Raw genomic sequence first — 10,000 nt, 5'->3', positions numbered from 1 at the left:
TTGACTGAAGGACTATTAGGAGTCGTAAATGCATGATATATCCGTGTTTCAAAAACAGTGGACCATAACTGCAATTCATCCAGTCAAAAAGGTGAAGCATAACTGTAATTCATCCTGGCAAAAGGATGGAGCATAAATAATTCATCCAGTCAAAAGGGTGGAGTATAAATGTAATTTTTTTCTGTCAAAAGGGCGGAGCATAACTGTAATTCCTCTAGCCCAGAGGTCACCAACAGGTGGACCGAGGTCCGGATCCGGACCCGAACGCAGTCCTGTCTGGACCCAATCTCATTCCCGATTAACTGGATACGGACCCAAATGCCAACACCTCTTAGTGTTTACACCTCTCTTAGTGCTTATGCCTCTCTTAGTGCTCATAGTTGTTTTAGTGTTTACACCTCTTAGTGTTTATGCCTCTCTTAGTGTTTATACATCTCTTACTGTTTATGCCTCTCTTAGTGTTTACACCTCTTAGTGTTTACACCCCTCTTACTGTTTATGCCTTTCTTAGTGTTTACGCCTCTCATAGTGTTTACACCTCTTCGTGTTTACACCTCTCTTCGTGTTTACACCTCTCTTAGTGTTAACACATCTTATTGCTTAATCCTCCCTTAGTGTTTACACCTCTTAGTGTTTACACCTCTCAGTGTTTACGCCTCTTAGTGCTTACACCTGTCTTACTGTTTACACCTCTCTTAGTGTTTACACCTCTTAGTGTTTACGCCTCTTAGTGTTTACGCCTCTCTTAGTGTTTACACCTTTTAGTGTTTACACCTCTCTTAGTGTTTACACCTTAGTGTTTACCAGTGTTGTGAATAACGCCGTTATAACGGCGTCATTTTGTCAGTAACGGGATAATATAATTATTTACTTTTCCTGTTGTTACAACGCCGTTGACGTTACTGGTCATTAGAAGCGGTGCGTTACTATATTGATATACTAACAGTAATCCGAGCGGACCGCTGCCCAGGCTAGTGAGGAGTAACAGATCTCGATAGGTCACAGTTCTCGGTGTACACCTGTTTAACTTAACAAGTCAGTAAGCGATTGGCTAATGCAGCGTTATGGTAGCCAATCAGAGCCAGTGTTTTTACACGCGCGCCTAAATACTCCAGTGACACGACACAAACGGAGAAGAGGCAGAAATGGCGAGTCAGGAGCAAGCCGAGGAAAAATTATCATTTTCAAGGTGGATATAAACATTATTTAAGAAAATACTTGAAGTTCCTGAATGTCTACCAGACTGGGTATTTGATTTATTTAATTAAGAATAGAGGTTTTATTGTTAAGTGTACTTCTATTGTGAACAAACCAGTTGTCTCAGGTTGAGAGAATTTAATTTAATTTGATAGATGTAAATGCACTTTAGCCTATATAGTGTAACTGTTTACTTTTGCTTTTATTTTTTACAAAGATTTGGGATTTTAAAGGATTTTATCCTGCACTGGTCTGTGGATGTGCAATAAATATCAAACGTTAAACACCTTCCTGATCTACTCATTTCAACTGACTGTAAAAACTGTTTTAAAAAAAATCCTTATTCATTGGCATATAACTTTTTTTAACTGTAACGCAAATAGTTACTTTCCCTGGTAACGAGTTACTTTTATTATAGAGTAATTCAGTTACTAACTCAGTTACTTTTTTTAACAAGTAGTGAGTAACTATAACTAATTACTTTTTTAAAGTAACGTTCCCAACACTGGTGTTTACACATCTCTTAGTGATTACACCTCTTAGTGTTTATGCCTCTCTTAGTGTTTACACTTCTTAGTGTTTACACCTTTCTTAGTGTTTACGCCTCTCTTAGTGATTACACCTCTTTTAGTGTTTACACCTCTCTTAGTGTTTACGCCTCTCTTAGTGTTTACACTTCTCTTAGTGTTTACACCTCTCTTAGTGCTTACACCTTTCTTAGTATTAACACCTCTCTTAGTGTTTATGGTTCTCTTAATGTTTACACTTCTTAGTGTTTACACCTCTCTTAGTGTTTATGCCTCTTTTAGTGTTTATACTTCTCTTAGTGTTTATGCCAATCTTAGTGTTTACACCTCTCTTAGTGTTTATGGCTCTCTTAGTGTTACACCTCTCTCTCTTAGTGTTTATATTCTTATTGCGTATGCCTCTCTTAGTCTTGAATCAAGAATACAGACTGGTGAAAACAGGCAAACAGTCAGTCTGCTGTATTTGTTCCATTATCTGAGATATGGATTTTCTATAGAACAGAATTGGATGGTGAAAAATTATCATGGACACCATTGCCTGCCTGTAGGTTATTTATGAGTTTGATTGTTTACAGCCTGGAAATACTGAGATGCCTGTGCTGGCAATATTCCAACATCAAAGGGAGAACACAGTGGGTAAGGGCTCAGTGTCCAGCCTGATTATCGGAGTGTGAATGGGAGAGAGGGAGGGAAAGAGAGGGAGTGAGAGGGAGAGACAGGGAGGGAGAGACAGAGGGAGAGAGAGGGAGAGAAGGAAACAAAGCCAGAAAAGAAAGACATAGTCAGAGCCCAGATTCTGAGATGCATTTCCTTTATTGTAGGTTAAATCCAGTTCCAAAAATTAACAGACTAATTCTATAGAGTACAGAGTAATTCTGTAGAGTATAGAGCAATTCTGAAGAGTATGGACTAATTCTATAGAGTACAGAGTAATTCTGTAGAATATGGACTAATTATGTTAAGTATAGTGTAATTATGTAGAATATGGAGTAATTATAGCATAAAGTATAAAGAGTATAATGTAATAGCAATTCTGACCATGAGCTGAGTAAATGAAATATATAGCAGCTCTGGACCTGACCACAGCGCGTCATGACATCCCCCTCTCGAATCATTAATACATCCTCTCTTGATTTAGTTTTGAAAACAAGGATGCATTATTCATGCCTGCACGTGGAGCGGTGCGGAGGAACGCGTGGAGCTGGTGGAGACGACCTGCCACTGTTCCAGTCCACTCCACTGAACACCACAACCCCCTTCACATCCACAGAGCTGCGGGAGGTGCTGTGTGCTGGGAGCAGTGGGCTATATCTGAATATATGAATATGTGACTGTACAGAGAGGCTTTCTGAATTTCTACTGTTGTCTCCTATTAGACATTCAAAGCAAAGCTTAGACAGTAAATGTGGCAGAGTGAACAATCAGTGTTCACCTGAGAGAGTGCTCATCTGAGAGAGTGTTCATCTGAGAGTGTTCACCTGAGAGAGTGCTCACCTGAGAGTGTTCACCTGAGAGAGTGCTCACCTGAGAGAGTGTTCATCTGAGAGAGTGTTCATCTGAGAGTGTTCACCTGAGAGAGTGTTCACCTGAGAGTGTTCACCTGAGAGTGTTCACCTGAGAGAGTGTTCACCTGAGAGAGTGCTCACCTGAGAGTGTTCACCTGAGAGTGTTCACCTGAGAGAGTGTTCACCTGAGAGTGTTCACCTGAGAGAGTGCTCACCTGAGAGTGTTCACCTGAGAGAGTGTTCATCTGAGAGTGTTCACCTGAGAGAGTGTTCACCTGAGCATGTTCACCTGAGCGTGTTCACCTGAGAGAGTGTTCACCTGAGCGTGTTCACCTGAGAGAGTGTTCACCTGAGAATCAGAGTGTTCACTTGAGAGTGAACCTCACCTGAAGAAAATGCTGATAAAGTTTTAGACATTTAAATTTTGATGGCAGGAGCATAATTTATCAAAAAACTCACATGCTGTCACATTCCACGGTCAACATGGCGGCACTGAGGTGCTCACATATCGAACTAAATGAAGAGGAAGTTTTGAAACAAAACTGAGCAATCCTACAAACTGACCATTTCACCACAGACCACACCCTCCTAAACACATTATCACCACAGACCACACCCTCCTACACACATTATCACCACAGACCACACCCTCCTAAACACATTATCACCACAGACCACACCCTCCTAAACACATTATCACCATAGAACACACCCTCCTAAACACATTATCACCACAGACCACACCCTCCTAAACACATTATCACCACAGACCACACCCTCCTAAACACATTATCACCATAGAACACACCCACCTAAACACATTATCACCATAGACCACACCCACCTAAACACATTATCACCATAGACCACACCCTCCTAAACACATTATCACCACAGACCACACCCTCCTAAACACATTATCACCACAGACCACACCCTAGATCACGGCGTTTATGACCATAGACCACATTACAATAAACACATTTTCAGCACAGACCTCCATGTCCACACAACCCAGCAGTGCAGGTACCGGCGTCCCCAGTGAGTTGTGGGTTTGGTTTACACCAGACTTCCCCTGGTCAACTTTATAAGTATTGCTGGTTTGCTCATCTCTTGGCCTGTGCTGGGCAAATGCAGCCCAACTCCTCCAGGAGATAACCGGAGTCTGACCAGACGGTGCTTTACTTATTTATTTGTTTGTTTATTATTTATTGAAAACAGTGTTCAACATGAATCACAGAGCTGAAAAAAAGAAAGACAACTCACCTCTGGCTTTGCTTTTCGTCGCTGCCTCTGAAACAGAGAGACAGAGAGAGAGAGAGAGAGAGAGAGAGAGAGAGAGATAAAGGGTTAGGCAGGCTCTAGGACTGCAGTATGCTCTCCAGTATATGGTCTTTTGCACTAGCCCTATTCCTCTTCGAGTGGTATATTCCCTTATGCAGTTTTCCTCCCCGTCAGCCTGTTTGGTGGGAGCTGGTGTTTGACTGCTAGTCCTTTCATTATGCCGGACCGTCTGTTTCACGTGCATTTCTGCCATATACACTGGCTTGATGAGGAGCATAATGGTGATATTTTACAGCGTCTGCCATCTGCATAGATCTCTTAGCAAACCCTGCTGAATAATTAAGTTCAACCTTTCAGAGTCAATCTGGAACATCAAAGGATGAAGTGGAACTAATGACTGAAATGACACTCCTGAAGTTTCCGTGGAACAACACGACAAAGGAAAATCTAATGTCTTTTATCAGAGCATCAAGGAACTTAAAAAACTTTTATATGCAAGACTAGCTGAAAACAAAGTCCATGTATTATGCACAGAAGTGACTAACACACTGGAGAATCGTTCACATTGATTTCTGATACACTGCCTTACATATTTTCTGCAAACGACAGCACATTGATGTAACAAAGTGGATTATCAATAACAATCAATACCAGTGGCTTATCAATATCAATCAATACCTGCACTAAACACAGAGATTTTTACAATTTTTTTATTTATTTACATTTTTACATAAGGAAGTTGTGTGTCGGGGTGAGATGATTCGATCTTGCTCCATCTAATGGACGACTCGTTGGTTTTGACACTCGTTAATCTGCAGGAGAGCCGCGCCTTCTCTTTCCACCCTCACACGGACGTTATTAATCTCTGACTCTATGCGTGGTGTAGGAATCTAATAGTGTTGACACAGTCAAACTCCATGATAAGACTCTCCTTGCTGTGGGCAGGGTAATGTTTGCCCACTCCTGAGAGGAATAGCAATGTCTCTCACTACCTACTGCAGTGCAAATACTCTTAATCGAACTGTATTTGTTCTGTGTTAAGACTATCAGTTTGGCTAGTTTGGACTGTTCATGGGGAAAAGTAGAAAAAAGACACACATTACAGAAGAGCGCGTTGCCTCCAGTGCAGCCCCACATTATCTGTTTCCAAGGCCAATTCTAATGTTTTACGGGAATATTACTGTAAACACAGACTGCACTTCACATCTCATCCCTCACCTATGCCATTTTAACAGTAATCAAAACAACATATATATACGTTTCTCCTCCGGAAGGTTCTATTATCTGCTCAGCACTTTAATGCATGTCCTCCATGTCTGACCGTCCTTATGAAACATTACAATGAGATGCTTTGAGAAGAGAATGGCAATTAGGCTTCTGCTCAGAAGGATCCTCAGTCTTCATCTCTCTCTCTTTTATTCTCTCTGTTTCTGTCCTTCTCTCTGCCTCTCAAACTGTCCTTTGCTCCATCTTTCCTCCTTTCTCATTTTCTCTATCTCTCACTCCCTCTCTGTTCTTCCCTGTTTTATATATGTGCCGTAGGGGGAGTGCGAGCAGGTTCCCGTAGTGATTAGGCTAACCAGCCGTGAGGAAGGGTTTGTCCTCCACGCTGTGAGACCGGAGCAGCCTCGTGGTCTCCCTGCGGTCAGCCTAGCGGCCAGCTGCTCTATTCTCCTGCACAGGGCCAAACAGCACCTCTCCCAGGGGCTGGCTGGCTTCAACTGACCCCTTGTCAGAGAATAACTCATCATATTCTGGCCACAAGCTATGTGTGTGTGTGTGTGTGTGTGTGTATGTGAGAGAGAGAGAGTGTGTGTGTGTAGCTCTCTCACACACCTTTGTGCTGTGCCTACTTGGCTAAGATTTTTTGCAAACTGTATTTAATGAGTTTAACGAACACAGAAACGCTTACTAATCATACAAGACTGTACATTACCCATTGTACAATAATTCTCACAATTCCATTCATAGCATCACAACTTGGCACTAAAATATCTGTTAATGGTGGCACCCTGAGTTCTGGTTCTACATTAACAGTCCCCGCAGAGGTGCTGATGGTGACACAGAGCCTCGTGTGCGCCCAGCATTTCTCTCATCCTGGAAACGGACACGTTGCAGCATACTGAATGTATCCCTGGAGAAGCTTCCAGATGCTGTTGACACAATCAGCCACATGCCATATTCTCAGAGCCCTTAAACAAGGAAACTCCTTTCAGTCTTGGTCATTAGGAAAAGCTGAGGCAGACTAGAAAATTCATGAGTCTGGGAAATAGCTCATTGAGAAAGTTCTGTCCTGGGATGAGTGGGAACTTCTATTTTGGGACGTTCTTTAGTGTGAACTCAGGTGCTCCATTTGATGTAACACCACCTCTGTTGATGTTCCTCCTCCGTGTTTACATATTTACTTAGAGGAACGTTCTCCCAACATCACCTCATTCCTCAGACTCATCTCCGTCCATTGTGTCGTCGGTGTATTTTCAGAATATTTCTTTATAGGCAAGTTCAGTATACCATGGCTTACAGCCCAGGTAGCACGATTTCCTTCCACTTCCTTCAATTCCCCTGGCCTGACCTCAACTGTCCAATTGTCATAGCTGCTTCTGTCCACCCTGTTCCCAGCTGAGTGAGGTAGAACTGTCTTCTGTCCACACGGTCCCCAGCCGTGTGAGGTGACGGTTGGCTCCTGTCACTACCATGGTGTTTTCGTCTTCTATGACCACTACTATGTTAATATTTTATATCCTCTAGATTATTGATGAAGAATGAGATGTCTGTAATGGGCAATGCTGTAAGCCATCGATAGGGCAATCATAAAAGAACACATAGAACAACGAGGCAAACCCAAACAGGCAAAAACCAAACGAGCGTTTCAGTCTGCAGGGACAAAACATCGGTCACACTGCCCCTGAGTTCTGAAAGAACACGAGACGTAGGTTTACAAATTAAGGGGTGAAAATCACATCTGAGGGTGAATGTATCTGAAGAACACTCGGAGGACAGCCACACCTTGGTACCACACCTCCACGGGCCGTTCAGTATCTCCAAAGGAGAAAATTACATAGTATTCCAGAGAAATGACCCCAAAGCACATAGTGTGAGATGAAAGAAAGCATAAAAGACAAAAGAAAAAAGCAAAACTGAAAAAAAGTGGAAATGTTAAGCTGTATTTTATTTTTCTTTGTCTTTTTCCCTCTCTATGCACAAAGATGTACAGAAAGATTGAGGATGACTTTTTGGACTGCAAGAAAAATTTTGCTAAATGTCAAATAAAATAACTTTCATGTCTGTAACACTGGAACTGGTCCAGCTGCGCCTGTTTGCAGTCAGAGCAGGCACAGCAGGCCAGAGGCGGCCAGGCCCGTGAACACACCCGACGGACACTGGGACTCCCTAAACACACCAGACGGACGCTGGGACTCCCTAAACACACCAGACAGACGCTGGGACTCCCTCAACACACCAGACGGGCGCTGGAACTTCTTCAACACACCAGACTGACGCTCAACACACCAGATGGGCGCTGGGACTCTCTCAACACCAGACGGACGCTCAACACACCAGACGGACACTGGGACTCCCTCTACACACCAGACGGACACTGGGACTCCCTCAACACACTGGGGGGACACTGGGACTCCCTCAACACACCAGACGGACGCTGGGACTCCCTCAACACACTGGGGGGACACTGGGACTCCCTCAACACACTGGGGGGACACTGGGACTCCCTCAACACACCAGACGGACACTGGGACTCCCTCAACACACCAGACGGACACTGGGACTCCCTCAACACACCAGACTGACACTGGGACTCCCTCAACACACCAGACGGACACTGGGACTCCCTCAACACACCGGATAGACACTGGGACTCCCTAAACACACCAGACGGACGCTGGGACTCCCTCAACACACCAGACGGACACTGGGACTCCCTCAACACACCGGATAGACGCTGGGACTCCCTAAACACACCAGACAGACGCTGGGACTCCTTCAACACACCGGATAGACGCTGGGACTCCCTAAACACACCAGACAGACTCTGGGACTCCTTCAACACACCAGACGGACACTGGGACTCCCTCAACACACCAGACGGACACTGGGACTCCCTCAACACATCAAATGGGCGCTCAACACACCAGACGGACACTGGGACTCCCTCAACACACCAGATGGGCGCTCAACACACCAGACGGACACTGGGACTCCCTCAACACACCAGATGGGCGCTCAACACACCAGACGGACACTGGGACTCCCTCAACACACCAGATGGGCGCTCAACACACCAGACGGACACTGGGACTCCCTCAACACACCAGATGGGCGCTCAACACACCAGACGGACACTGGGACTCCCTCAACACATCAGATGGGCCCTCAACACACCAGACGGACACTGGGACTCCCTCAACACACCAGACGGACGCTGGGACTCCCTCAACACACCAGACGGGCGCAGGGACTCCTTCAACACACTGGGGGGACACTGGGACTCCTTCAACACACCAGACGGACACTGGGACTCCCTCAACACACCAGACGGACACTGGGACTCCCTCAACACACCGGATAGACACTGGGACTCCCTAAACACACCAGACGGGCGCGGGGACTCCCTCAACACACCAGACGGACACTGGGACTCCTTCAACACACCAGACGGGCGCGGGGACTCCTTCAACACACTGGGGGGACACTGGGACTCCTTCAACACACCAGACGGGCGCGGGGACTCCCTCAACACACTGGGGGGACACTGGGACTCCTTCAACACACCAGACGGGCGCGGGGACTCCTTCAACACACTGGGGGGACACTGGGACTCCTTCAACACACCAGACGGGCGCGGGGACTCCCTAAACACCCCAGACGGACACTGGGACTCCCTCAACACACCGGACGGATGCTGGGACTCTGGACACTCTACGGGATTTGCTTTTCTAGAGCAGCAAACATAGCAAACTGATCACTAAAACCACTGGAGGACTCTCTGTAATGTGTCCGTAATTAATCTACAATCGCTAATTTCTAAATATGCACTCGAGGTCCATAGAGCAGCAGAATAACTGCCTTGGGCTTTTTACCTCCTGTTGTCTTTGTTGTGACAAAAACGGTCATTATTGTTGGTTGCAATTAGTTATAGTCATTAAAAATCATATTACACTCATAAAACTCATAACACTCCACAAGACTGGTTGGCTATGGCACCCTTGTCAACACTCCTTCTGAAAGTTCAGAACAGGACTTCGGTCCTGACCCGCAGACCCCTGCCTTGACTGGGAAGAGATGGTACTGGGATTCGAAGCAGAACACTGATCATAAGGTGAGCTGTGCCTGAACGCCACAACGCTCATCAGGTGTGCCAGCCATGTTGCTTGGCCAGCTCTCCAAACATCCGTTGCCTAGACACAACTCATTTTTCAGAATGAGGATGGAATTGCGAAAATGACTTTGACATTAAGCTCCTTGTCCCTT

At 45.2% G+C, this 10,000-nt stretch overlaps 1 protein-coding gene across 3 annotated transcripts in view; it reads right to left on the bottom strand.

Moving 5' to 3' along the window:
- The window catches only part of cadm2b (cell adhesion molecule 2b), a 154,761-nt gene that overhangs the window by 56,370 nt on the left and 88,391 nt on the right, over positions 1–10,000 (bottom strand). For all 3 annotated transcript variants that reach the window (XM_076976143.1, XM_076976141.1, XM_076976142.1), the window contains exon 2: positions 4,496–4,522. In XM_076976143.1, coding sequence (XP_076832258.1) covers positions 4,496–4,522 — 27 coding nt within the window. The remainder of the gene's footprint in view (positions 1–4,495; positions 4,523–10,000) is intronic.

The sequence above is a fragment of the Brachyhypopomus gauderio genome, chromosome 16, assembly GCF_052324685.1.
Source record: "Brachyhypopomus gauderio isolate BG-103 chromosome 16, BGAUD_0.2, whole genome shotgun sequence".
NCBI lineage: Eukaryota > Metazoa > Chordata > Actinopteri > Gymnotiformes > Hypopomidae > Brachyhypopomus > Brachyhypopomus gauderio.
Note: the sequence above shows the minus strand (reverse complement) of the source record. Positions and strands in the feature narration are given on the sequence as shown.